General features: G+C 44.5%; 1 protein-coding gene across 9 annotated transcripts in view; it reads left to right on the top strand.

The window, feature by feature from the left end:
* RREB1 (ras responsive element binding protein 1) overlaps positions 1 to 13,567 on the top strand; it is a 177,281-nt gene that overhangs the window by 109,721 nt on the left and 53,993 nt on the right. For 6 of the 9 annotated variants that reach the window (XM_064597206.1, XM_064597208.1, XM_045866408.3 and 3 more), the window contains exons 3-6: positions 709 to 833; positions 1,466 to 1,678; positions 6,679 to 6,768; positions 8,173 to 8,336. In XM_064597206.1, coding sequence (XP_064453276.1) covers positions 1,508 to 1,678; positions 6,679 to 6,768; positions 8,173 to 8,336 — 425 coding nt within the window. In that variant the 5' untranslated portion in view covers positions 709 to 833; positions 1,466 to 1,507. The other 3 variants (XM_045866412.3, XM_045866413.3, XM_064597207.1) reach the window with 2 other exon arrangements.

Genomic DNA, 13,567 nt, shown 5'->3' with positions numbered 1-13,567 from the left:
CTTTCTGGTGGTGTTTCTAAGCCTTCACTTGGCTGCTGAGATAAGGAGCTTGATCTTTGACTACAAGTCCAATTGAGGCATGCTGTGGGATAACAGGATATGTGGCTTACAGGCGGGGCTCTGGCTCTGGAATATCTTCCCAGATCAAATGAGGGAAGTAGTTTAACCTGCAGACTTATTTCTGGCCATACCTATAGCCGTGGTCAGGTATGGAACTAGAAAAGGCTACATGTCCATGAGCCGTGGGTGTTCCATTTGGTCATTCTGTTCATGTCACCAGGTTTCTTTTTAGGTCTGACCTAATACCTTCTAGACCATGAGACTTCCGTGAGTTCCTTTCCTGCCTTATCTTCGGTCAGTTTTAGGTAGAGGCGGGAAGGGGGGTCAAGTGGGAGTCTTGATTGCTTGTGGGGGGCTGGGGTGTAGGGTATGAAGGAAAATTCAGTGTGGGTGAGCCCCAGAAAGTAAAATACCACAAAATCGTTTTGGCTGTTGGGAGTGAGGGTGACAGCCTGTAGGGAACATCAGTTAAAGGTTGAAAAAACAACCACAGAATGTGGTTTTGGAAGGATGACCTAAAATCGCCTCCCTTTTGCGTATTCTCCTGAATAGAGTGGCCTGAGATTACGACAAATACATGGTTTCAGTTTTTTCTTCCCGAAGTGAAAAGACATTCACTGAATCTTTTTGCCTTTGCTTCCCTTCCAGTGTCAACAAGTGATACAAGAGAAGAAAAAAAAAGAAGCGAACGCAGACTCCTTTCCTACTCCACGTGGATGATAGCTATAGCAGGGGAAAGTCTCATAGTGTATCAGTTGGGGCAGAAAATGGAGGTAATCGGCAGTCGGGGCTGGGTTCTTCTGTCCACTTTCTGGGGTATAGGTGCATTACCTACTTGTATATTTTAAGCAACAGTCTTTTTTTATGTTGATTTGAAATTTGGTTATAAATCTGATAGGATTGGCTTCTCAGTTGTCTTCTACAGTTTGGGCTCTGGGCTCCCCTGTAAAATCACCGTATTGTAAGCAGTGGAGTTAAGTGAGACCCGATGATCCTCCTTAGTTGTTAAGTCTAGAACATTCATACAGTAGTAAATGAGTTAGGGTTATGAGGAGGGGGCTGGCCAAACGTCAGCTCCCTGGGTTTTCCTAATTGTTGGCTTAGCCTCTCCCGCTCTGCCTAACGAGAGAATAGGAAAAGCCGAGAGACCTGCGTCTGCTGGTTTCGGGGGTTGTGTCGGTGCATCCGCTCAGAAAGGAAGCGAGGTTATCAGTCTCTGGCATGACAATGCCTCATTCGCATGAAAGCTTAAGTCATTTTGGGCACGAGCATCAGCTTGAACCGAAGAAGGAGGGTTTTAGGTGTTTTGACCTGACTCACGGTTATGGTAGCCATGGCCAGTGCCCCTTGGCTCTGACAGACGCTAAACCTCACAGTGACCAACGCAGCGATTTCCGATTTTCAGTTCTATGACAGAGGCTTCTTAGAAGCTTAAACCTTTGACCCAATGACGTCAAGTTCGCCCATTGGCTTGGAAGGTTCAGACTTGTCTTCCGTCAACACCATGATGTCAGCGGTAATGAGTGTAGGGAAGGTCGCCGAGAATGGCGGGAGCCCCCAGAGCACCAAGTCCCCCACGAAGCCTCCAGGACCAAATCGGATTGGCAGAAGGAACCAGGTAAGCTTTTGTGTACTAGCTGGTGACATCTGGTGGCTTCAGTCTATGAGAACGGTGGGAGAAGGATGTTCGCTTGAGCCCCAGCTTCCTAGGCGAAAACCTTGGACGTGTTCAGAACTAAACACATACCGAGAAGCTTCAAGAGTGAACTTTTCAGGGCTTATGTCCGTTTCCTTTCATGGAGAAAATTTTCTCCGCTGTGGTGTCAGTATTGGTGGAAGCATCCTTATTCTCTGCCCTGTAGTTTGATTCGATTGCAAGCTTTCTTCACGTGATGGCCAAGACAAAGAACTTGACTTACTCCTCTACTGTGATGTGGTTCGTTTCTTTACACAGCTGGTTAATTGGGTTTTCGAAGCCGCCTCCTTGATTTTTTTTTTTTTTTTTAACTGTCTTCAGATTAGGTAGCAAATTAAGTACTAGTTTTGCTGGATCTCCCATCCACTTTCCATCCTTGACAAAGCACAGAATGTGGTTCCAGAAAATTCCACTTGAGATGTGATTTAGTCCTTTTGAATTTTTAGTGGGCATCGGATCAGGAGGAGTGGGAAAGAGGAAGTGGGTGGGCCAGGATTGGAAGGACTAATTAATGTCTTAACAAAAGTCCGAGTCTCCTCCATTCGGAAGTAAGATGGATCTTTTGATTAACGTACCCTTGGGGCACGTGAAAAGTTGTCGCTCTTCTGTTAGCAACACATTCAGCGAAACTCGAGGAGTAAGGCAGAAGGTGAGTAGTTCTCATTTCTTCTCTGAATCTATGTAATCCCAACTGATGACTCCACATTGAATTTTTGGTTGAACTTAATGGGTTTATACCAAATCCTCGGGGGAAGAGGCAGTCTTCTGAGTTAATCTCCATTATCAGGGATGGACCAGAAAGTAAACCTGTTGGGCTTTTGTGAATTCATTTTCTATTTTGTTAATAATCCTCCAGTGACTGTCCTTAGACAGAATTGTCTGAGCACCATCTATGATGGTTTTCTATAAACTCTTAGAATGTTAATCAAGGCTTTTGACACAACCTGTCTTCCAGGAAAAGTCATACCAGCCTAAAATTCCTCCTGCAGCGTAGGAGAAGGGTCCATTCGCTCACGTCTTCCCCACGGCTGAAGACTTGGCAGGGTTCAGTGATAACGTAGGGTCAGAGCATTGATACCTTTTTCTCTCTTTTTTCCCTTGTCTCTGCCTGCCTCCCTTCCTATGGGTACCTGAGAAAATACTCAGCCTGTATGACTGTGGCCTGAGTCAAGAAGGAGCGCTAGCTCTGGGAAGAAAAGGTTTATTTCCACTCTCATGTGACTGTCCGTCCATCCATCTATCTGTCCATCTTTCCATCCACCCACCCATTTCACAAATATATACTTCTGGCCAGGTACTGCTCCAGGTGCCAGGCATTTTGGGATGAACAAGATACATAAGGTCACTGTCTCCTCATCCTTCTGTGTTTGACCAAGAGAAAGTGGCGTGGGTAGTGACGAGCCCAGAGTTTCCCCGGCATAGGTTGGGTTGACCCAGGTCCAGGCTCTGGTCCCTTCCCGGTGGTTCAGAGACCGTGGGGAGAACCATAGAGCATGACCAGTAGCACCTCCTTCCCTGCATGGTGAGTGGAGGGGACTCTGCGGGCAAACGGTACAAGTGTACCTGAGCCTTTCTCATCTACTTCCCATGTCCTCCCGGGTTCCTCAGGGCACTGGCTTAGTGTCGGACAGGGAGGTCTGGGCCACAGGGACTGTAGGAAGACTGTGCATTAAAGACACCAGAGCACAGCTGCGGAGAGGGAATGCATCATCCTTACCTGTGAGCGGACGGGGAAGGCTGAGAGCAGGAGCCTGGAGAGCGAAGTCCCATCAGCGCTAGCACCGAGTTCCAGGACAGATTAGCCACAGCAGGATGCCGACAAGGGTGCCAGATTGTTTCATTATGGAATGGTTAGTTATCACATTAGCTGCTAATTTTATCTGTCAGCTCAGGAAGTCTGCTCCTTCCACCGGCTCAGCTGCAAGAACTGGATTCACAGTTCTCCGGCAGGGCTGTTCTCTTTTCTCTTGGGCTGGTTTGCAAAAATTAAATCTGAGTCCAGAGATTTATTTCTCCCAGACTGCTGTGGATTCTGTAGATCTGCTTCAGGGTCTGCTGCCTGCCACTGCCAAGCCTCAGAGAAGGTTTGGGTTCCGGTTTGTGATAAACACTGGACTCAGTGCCAGAGAGTCCAGGGAGCTACTCAGTATGTCTAGTATCTACCTCGAAGTGAATGCAAAATGGTTGTTTGTTGTTGTTGTTGTTTTTAGGATTTTATTTATTTATATGAGGTAGCATGACAGGGGAGCGGGGAGCGGCAGGAAGAGGGAGAAGCAGAAGACTCCCCGCTGAGCAGGGAGCCCAATGTGGGGCTTGATCCCAGGACCCTGGGATCATGACCTGAGCCGAAGGCAGATGCTTAACCGACTGAGCCACCCAGGTGTCCCCGCAAGATGGTTTTTTAAAAAATCTGCTGCCTCAGGAGGCTGGCCACACGGATGCCTGGCTTTTTAACATTTATTGACATCTTACCAGTGAATTTTTCTTTAAAAAATCTTTTTTAATGTATTTTATTACTAATCTAATAATTGAACAAAAATACCCCAGAGACTGAGTTTTGGCCCCGCTACGAGACCTCCCTCGTTATTATAGTGAGTACTCTTATTTTTGTTGTGAATACTTCTGTTTCTGGTGTTTCTGTTTGGTGCTTCTTGGCCAGCTCCATTCTGATGGGAGTTGGACGGACCGAGGACGAGTGACTTCACGCACCTCACGCCCCTGGGAGGACGGAAGGGCATGGGTGACTGGATGAGACTGTGGCGGCGCTTTTCCACTGTCTCTGGGTTAATCAACTTCCTTAGACCTCATACCTGTCTTTTTTTTTTTTTTAATTTGAGAGCGAAAACACGTGTAGTGTACCTCATCCTCGGCCCCAATGCCACCCATGAGAAAAGCATTTGTAGCGCTTAAAATGAGGCCTGTTAGACTTCACCGAGGAGATGCCATCCTAGACATCCTCATGCATCCACTCCACCCCGTCTGCCGTATGGTGCCATTTGTTTTTATAGTCTTCAGGGTGACTAGTATTTTCATCATGTCTCATGAGCCAGCCACGAGGGTGTTTCCTGTCTGTGCCTTGGGGTTCATCCTTTTTTGTGTTCAGACTTCCAGAGCATAGGCCTATATGGCACAGCTGGCCTGAGTTGGACTCCTGGGTCTGCTACTTCACGGTTCTCTCCTTTGGGACACGTTGCTTGCCTCTCTGTACCTGTTTCCTCATCCAGAAAATGGGATCTGTAATAGTGGTTGTGAAAAACCTGACATTTCCACGGGTCGAGTTGAGCACATAGTTAAGTGTTCAAGGATGGGTTTTATTGGCAAAGAACAAAAACTCATTCAAATGAGTAAAGTAAAAAGAGGTCTGTTGAAGGAAGCCTAAGGGTCCAGCCTTAGAGATGGTGCCATCCCCTCTCTCCGGCTCCCTGGTCTCGCACTTCCCTGAGGACTGATGTCCTCCCCAGCTGCATTCTCATGGCTTGGGCTTGCCACGGTGCTCAGCCCAGGCCTAGGGCTACAGGAACTTTCTTTCTTTTTTGAAGATTTTTTTTTTTAAATTTATTCATTTGAGAGAGAGAGAGCGTGTGCGCACAAGCAGGGGGAGGGGCAGAGGGAGAAGCAGGCTCCCTGCTGAGCAGAGAGCCTGACTCTGGGCTCCATCCCAGGACCCTGAGATCATCACCTGAGCCAAAGGTAGACGTTTAACTGACTGAACCTCCCAGGCACCCCTACATGAACTTCCAGCTCAGGTGTTCATGATCACCTAAGGGGGTAGCTTAGTCACCCCCAAACCTGGGTACATATGAGCAACTCCTGGGGAGCTTATGAAACAAGTTGATTTCTGGGGTACAACCCCCACCCCCATTTTGATTCAGCAGGTCATGAATCTGGTTTAGAATTCTAGTTCAGAAAAGCTGCCCGGGTGATTCTGCTGATCAGTGGGAAACCCCCTGATCTCGGTCTCTAAGCATCTCAATTTCAGATTCCTGGGACAGGTGTCCAAGCCTTGATCCTATTGGTTTTGGGGATGAGGACACACAGACTGTGGTGCTTAGGGACCGTGTGGGTGAGGAGGGCGACTCTTCATGAGTTATCTGGAAAGAGGAGCCATAGCATATGGCTAGTGATGAAGGAGCACGTCCCTTTCCTTACAAAGGTAAAAATCTGTTGCTTGAAGGAAGCCTGTCCCATGTGTTTTGAGGGAACATAAAATGAGCCACCTCACCAAGTCGTGAGCTGGTTCTTTTGTCACCCTCTGTGGAAGTCTTTATTTTGGGTTGTCATTCCCTGTCACGGTTTGGGAAAGGGCAGCATTCTCATTCTTACTACTTATGAGTGGTGTCAGGCAGGTGCAGGCAGCAAGTAAGAGGGTCCCGTTGATGCCTCTTGGCCGCACAGCTGGGCACTGAAGCCTTGCCTTGTTGGGTGGATGGGGTTTTGTTAGGAGAACTGTGCTTGGGGCACTCAAGCCCAGGTAGAAAATCGTGACTGGAGCTGCCTAGCTAGGGCTTGGGGAGAAATGTATTCCATTTCTAGCTCTGCTGTGACTTGAGCCTTGATTTTTTTTTGGGGGGGGGGGGTCATCACTGATGATTAATGCAATGGTGTTTGATAAAAACACTAATATTTATTGAATACTTACCCTGTACCAGGCACTATTCCAGTGCTTTGTGTGTGTTAATTGATTGAATCCTCATCTCAGTGCAATGTGGTAGATGCTGTTATTTTTCCCATTTGACACCTGAGGAAACAGGGCAGACAGGACCGTGACTTACCCAGGCTCATACCCAGACAGGCTCTGGAGCCCATGTTCTCAGCTGATTTATTGCTCTGGCTCTTGAGATGCAGGTGCTTACATCAGAAACAAGAGACACTGGCTTAACTGTGCATTGAACTTGATTTTCCCTTGTATTATGTCTTTTCAGGAAACGAAGGAGGAGAAGTCTTCCTATAACTGTCCCCTGTGTGAAAAGATTTGCACTACACAGCACCAGCTAACCATGCACATCCGTCAGGTTTGCTGCCGATTTTCTATTTCTGTTTGAAATCATTCTTCATTAAGAGAGGGCAGTTTGATCTCAGCGGATGAATTGTGTCTGTACTCCATTTAGATTTACTATTTGAACCATCTTGAGGGGCGGTTATGAAATAAGTCTTGTGTGTCCACGTTACTCTGACCAGAATCCCAGGTCAACGTAGAATACCTTTTCAGACGTCGGCCAACATCTCGCTAACTGACCACATACAACAGAAGACCTTTTGTCATATGTGACTTGTCAGTTTGAACCAAGTTTCTTCACAGTACAGTGAGATCGTAGATGGAGCCCCCTATCCCTTATATGGCTATAAACTTGTATTATGCAGCAGGGAATTTGGGATTTCTTTGGGCTTCTATATTAGGACATTTATCCTCCTCTCTTGCCTGCTGTGTCGTGACAAAGTATAGTTGAATCTAGTACAATGAAGGACTGAATATATATATACACACACACACATATATATATTGAATATATATACACACATATATATTGAATATATATATGTACATGTATATATTGAATATATATATATACACGTATATATATTGGATATATATATACACATATATATGTATGTATATATTTGGAGTGGGAATGGGTAATTTTTTAAAATTTTTCCTTTCCATCATTTCCTTAATCCCCATCCTCTATTACCCCCATCCCCCACCTACCTCCCCCTGATAACCATCAGTTTGTTCTCTAGAGTTAAGAGTCTATTTCTTGGTTTGTCTCTCTCTTTTTGTTCCCTTTGTTCATTTGTTTTGTTTCTTAAATTCCGCATATGAGTGAGAAGGATTGACGATATTAAAATCATAACATGGTACTGAGTAATACCATCATTTAGTAACTTGGGTTTGGATAGAAATGTTCCTTCTTTTAACATCTTCCAGAGGCCAGAACTCCAAACTGTGCAGGTTTCAGTTCTCTTTCTCTGACAGCAGGACTGAGTCAGCGAACTAGAAGAATGGACGTGGCCTTAATGTGAAGACCATATTTCATGGTAGCTTCGTAGTCGAGGGTCCTTCTGCTCCTGTGAATATATGTGCTCAGTTAATCTCTGTGTGTCTCCAAGAAAGACCTGCAAAGGCTCCACCTTTCTCTGAGCCTTGCATACGTGTTTTTCAAAACTGGAACACGAAAGAGGAAGAAGATCATACAAAATAGTTGTTTGCCTGTGTTCCCGACAGATTTTTGACATTTGGGAAGATACTTAAAATGACAGAAAAAAATATCAGAGAAGCTGTACTGAGTGTTTTCTTGTTTTGGTTTTGTTTGGGGTTTTGTTTGTTTGCTTGTTTGTATAAAGCTCTGACTTTGCATTTTATAATCAAGTTTTGACCCATCCTTCTAAGTGACCCCTGTGATGATCGCTTTCCCCAGCATAACACGGACACTGGAGGGGCAGACCATTCGTGCAGCATCTGTGGGAAGTCGCTGAGTTCGGCCAGCTCCCTGGACCGCCACATGCTGGTGCACTCTGGCGAGAGGCCGTACAAATGTACTGTGTGCGGCCAGTCATTCACCACCAATGGGAACATGCACAGGTGGGTGAGGGCTGCCGTCTGGAGGTTGACAAAAAGCACAGTGGCCTCGAGGCCATCAGGGGACTTGCCTAAAGGCCTGAGAGCTCTTGGCATCTGTGCGCTGTTTGGAGAAGTCGGAGATGGTTTTGTGGCTCCTGCATGCTCTCTCTGGTGTATTGGACGTGTCTAGCTGTGGGAAACAGAAGTACCTGGGCGAGGTCTTTGGCCTTTGGGGATCTTCAGGACGAAACACAGAGTCCTTCCCTCTCTGCCAGGTGGAGTTTCTTTGTTTGGGTGCCAGAGGTGGGCAGCTTATCAGATACAGAGGAAGCCTCAAGGAGTAGCATAGTAACCCTTGCCTCTGAAAAACTGTTTGCATATGCCTACCAGATTCCCTGCAGCCCTTCTCCTTGCAAAAAGTTTCTGGGGCCTTTGAATAAATAGTTAGGTGGCCTGGTCTTGGAACTTCAGGATAAGATAGGATAAAATGAAGAAAAAGAAGATCTGATAAATGCCAGGAATTTACTTCCTGAGGGAAAAAGCAGCTCACTCCAAAGTGGGAGAGAGCTCAGTGGTGGGCATATTAAAATTTTGTGGGACAAACAAATAGAAAATATACTTTGTAGAAAAATTACACAGGTTTTGAGGGGTTAGAACAAAAAGACTTTTTTTAATGCTCATTTTATTTTTTCCATAAACATTTTAAGAATTATGGGACTCTAGGGAGGATTTTTAAAGGGACTCAAAAATTTTCACCTTGGAAAATCAGACTATTTTTCTTTTTCTTTTTTTTTTTTTTTAAGATTTTATTTATTCATTTGAGACACAGAGATAGAGAAAGCATGAGCAGGGGGAGAGGGAGAAGCAGGCTCCCCGCTGAGCCAGGAGCCCGATGTAGGGCTCGATCCCAGGACCCTGGGATCATGACCTGAGCCGAAGGCAGATGCTTAACCATCTGAGCCACCCATGCACCCCTATTTTTATTTTTCTATATTCCCTTCCAGGTGTTATGCTGCTTTCTTTTTAAAAATTGACTAACCTATTTTTTTTTCTTTTTTACATACTTGTTTCAAAAGAAAACTTTATATAGTTACTTGACTATCTAGCAGTAGTAAAATGGGGCGGGCCAGTTTATTCCACCTAAAACCGTTTTGTGAACTGCTGAGGTATAGCTGGGACACACTGGAATAGTGGCAAATCTCAGGCTCTTGGAATTAGGAACCTCATGTCAAATCTCAACTCTGCCACTTGTAAGTTTTCCGTTCTTGAGCAAGTTACTTAACCTTTGTGCCTCATTTTCTTCCTCACTGGAACGAGATTTTTAAGTAGTATCCACTTCATTGGAGAGGGATGAGGGTTAGAGGATAATGAGTTTTGCACACAGTCGAGGCCCACGGTAAGCACTCGGTAAATGTTATCTATCTTTAATGTTTGCGTTTCTAAGTAATGCCGCAATCATCTAAAGCCTGTGGATTTCTCAGTCTGAACTCCTGGAAGTAAGGTACAGGGTGACTTTACGAAAGGTATCAGTGTGTTGGAGATTTTTTTACAAAGTATTTTACTTTTTTTTCTTTGCATATACATTTCAGTCCTCCTTGCCCCTCACCTCCTCCTAGGAGTGTCTTGGGGTACAAAGAAGGAAGTAAATAAATGCCATCACCATGGTTTAATATCCTATCTTACACTCTAGCTTTTTGCTTTTTTAACCAGCATGATCAGCCCAGTACTACCTCCATTTTCCTCTCTGTTTTGTTTTGTTTTGCCTGGTCCTTCTCTCGGCACCCCCTCCCCGCCCTTCCAAAAAGTCCTTCATCCCTTACATATTTGCCCTCTCAAAATCTGGTCCTGGAGGCATGACCTATTCCCTTCTTGGGTGGTTTTGCTGCTTTCTCTTCCTGAGACTCGTGCTCCGTGGAACTCCCCGTGGGTCAGCTCTAACTCGGGAGAGGGCAGTGGGGTGCATTAGGGAGATGTACCCTCCTTGGGGCTGCTCTGGCCCTGAGCACTCCCTGCTTATGGTCCTCCATGAGACAGCTTTGGTTTTGGGCCCAGTCGCTCCTGATTGGGAACATTTCCATTTTGGGAGAGCGTCTGTGATTGACTAGGACACGTGTCCAGCACATCCGTAAAGGGCATAGTTGCTCCTTCTACAGTGAGATGGTGGAGAGTGCATCTTACAGACAACCATAGCTAAAGCCATGGTGTACTGTGCATCAGGCACTGGGCTCAACACTTTGCTTTTTTTTTTTTTTTTTTTGGCACCTTTATGAGACATAATTCATACACCATAGATTTCACCCATTTGAAGTGTCCAGTTCAGTGGGTTTTAGTATATGCATAGAGTTCCGCAGCTATCATGACCTTCAGTGTTAGGTCATTTTCATCACCCCAGAAAGAAACCCCACACCCATCAAGCAGTCCTTTCTCATTACTTCCCACCTGCCAGCCCTAGGGAAACACTAATCCACTTCCTGTCTCTGGATTTGCCTGTCCTCCCACGTGGTCTTCTCCTGTGACCTGTTTCTCTACTTCCCATTATGTTTTCAAGATGCATCTGTGTTGTGGCGTGTATCAGCACCCCATTCTTTTTTACTGTCAAATAATAGTCCATTTTATGGATCTACCATATTTTACGATCTCTTTCATCAATTGGTGGACTTGTGAGTCCTTTCCACTCTTTGGCTATTATGCATAATGTTCCTGTGAACATTCTGGTCCATCTTTTTGTGTGGACACGTGTTTTCATTTCTCTTGGGCGGATACTTCAGAGTGGAATGGCTGGGTCATGTGGTAACTCCGTGTTTAACATTCTGAGGACATGCCAGACTGTTCTCCAAAGCGGCTGCATCATCTTACAGCCCCACCAGCAGTGTAGGAGGGTTCCAGTGTTTCCACATCCTTGCCAACACCTGCTCCCGCCTGTCTTTTTCATGACAGCCATCCTATTAGGTGTGAAGTGGAATCCCATGAGTTTTATAATTGTAGTTCTTACATTTAAGTCTATGATCCGTTTTGAGTTAATATTCGGGTCTCGCGTAAGGAAGGGGTCCAGCTTCAGTCTTCGGCACTTTGTTGAAAAGACTTTTCTTTCTTTCCCCCGTTTCATTTCATTTCATTTCTTTCCCCCATTGAATTGTCAGGCCATTCTTCTCAAAATTCAATTGACCGTAAATGCAGGGATTAATTTCTCTACTCGTTCTGTTCCATTGATCTGTATGTTCATCCTCGGGCCTCGTGTTATATTGACTTACTACAGCTTTTTGGCTAAGTTTTGAACTGGGAGGTGTGAATCCTCCAACGGAGGTCTTTTTCTAGATTGTTTTGGCTACTCTGGGTTGTTTGCATTTCCATATGAATTTTAGGATCAGCTTGTCAATTTCTGCAAGAAAGGCAGCTGGTATAATTACAGGGATTATAAAGTATGTAAATCAATTTGGGGCTCTTGCCACCTTACCAGTATTAAATCTTTGAACATGGGATATTGTCCATTTATGTCCATTAAATCTTAATGGATTTCTTTCAAGTGTGTTTTAAATCATTTTCAAAGCATAAGTTATTTATTTTTTTAGAGGAAAGTGGCAGAAGGCTTTTTAAAGATTGATTTATTTACTTGAGAGAGAGAGTGGAACGGGGGGAGAGACAGAAGGAGAAAGAGAGAGAATCTCAAGCAGACTCCACGCTGAGCATGGAGCCCGACGTGGGGCTCCATCCCATGACGCCCGGGATCATGACCTGAGCCGAAATCGAGGTGGGTGCTCAACCAACTGAGCCACCCAGGTGCCCCAAGTTTTATATTTATTTTGTTAATTTATTCCCTGATGTCTTATTCTTTTGGGCAGCATTGGAAGTAGAACTATTTTTTGATTGTTCGTTGCTGGTATATAGAACTACAACTCCTATTTTGTACTGACCTTGTTTCCTGCAGCCTTGCGGACCTGTTTATTCAAACAGTTATTTCGTGGATTCCTTAGGATTTTCTACATACACGATCATGTTGTCTGCAAATAGAGACAGTTGTGCTTCTTCCTTTGAAACTAATCTTGATGAGTGCCTTTTTAAAAAATTTTTTTCTGCCTGCGAGCCCTGGCTAGCCCTTCCAGCACAGTGTTAAATGGAAGCTAAGAGAACAGACACTCTGGTCTTATTTCTGACGTTAGAAGAAAGCATTCCGTCTTTCCTCATTAAGTATGATGCTAGTTACGGGTTTTTCCTAAATATCCTTTATCAGTTTGAGGAAGTTCTTTTTAGTCCCAGTCTGCTGAGTGTTTTCATCGAGAAAGGGGGTCAGATTGTGTGGCACTTACTGAGATGGTCCGGTTGTTTTGTCCTGTCCTTCGTTCTATTTTGGACATTCAACCAACCTCATTCTTGGGATGAATCCCACTTGTTCACAATCATCTTCATATGTTGATAGACGTGGTTTGCTAGTATTTCATTAAAGAGTTTGCCTATCTTCATAAGAGATACTGGTCCATAGTTTTCTTCTGAGTCCTCGTCCGGTTTTCATGCCAGAGTAATTCTGCTAGCCTCATAGAGTCAGTTGGGAAGTGGTCCGTCCACCTCTGTGTTTTGGAAGTTTGTTGGTGTTAATTCTTTATGTATTTTGTAGAATTCACCAACGAAACCACCTGGGCTTTTCTTTCTGAGACATTTTCAAAGTACTAATTCAGTCTCTTATGATAGGTCTCTTCATATTTCTGTTTCTTCTTGAGTTCGTTTCAGTCATTTGTGTCTGTTCTAGGAATTTGGCCATTTTATATAAATTATCTAATTGGTTGGCTTGCAGGTTGTTCATAGTTTCCCCTTCTAGTCCTTTCTGTCTCAAGGTGAGTAGTAATGTCCTCTCTTTCATTCCTGATGTTAATCCTTTGAGTCTTCTTTATTTGTTTCCTCAGGCAGTCCAGCTAAACATTTGTCAGTTTTATTGATATTTTCACAGAAACAGTTTTTGATTTTGTAGGTTTTCCTCTGTTGGCTTTTCTGCTATTTCATTGATTTCCCACTCTGTACATTATTATTTCCCTCCTTCTACTTGCTTTAAGGGTTAGCTTGCTGTTCTTTTTCCAGTGTTTTAAGGCAGAAGATGAGGATATTGATTTGGGAACTTCTTTTGTACCACAGACGTTTACAGCTATAAATCTCTTTTTAGGCATTTGCTTTAGTTGCATCCCATAAATTTTTGTATGTTGTGTTTTCTAGTTCATTCATCTCAAAGTATTTTCTTATTTCCCGTGTGACTTCTTTGACCTGCT

The sequence above is a fragment of the Mirounga angustirostris genome, unplaced genomic scaffold, assembly GCF_029215605.1.
Source record: "Mirounga angustirostris isolate CCGP_5_RB_7025 unplaced genomic scaffold, mMirAng1.0.hap1 SCAF_8, whole genome shotgun sequence".
NCBI classification, from domain to species: Eukaryota; Metazoa; Chordata; class Mammalia; order Carnivora; family Phocidae; genus Mirounga; species Mirounga angustirostris.
This window is presented reverse-complemented; position numbering and strand designations above follow the sequence as displayed.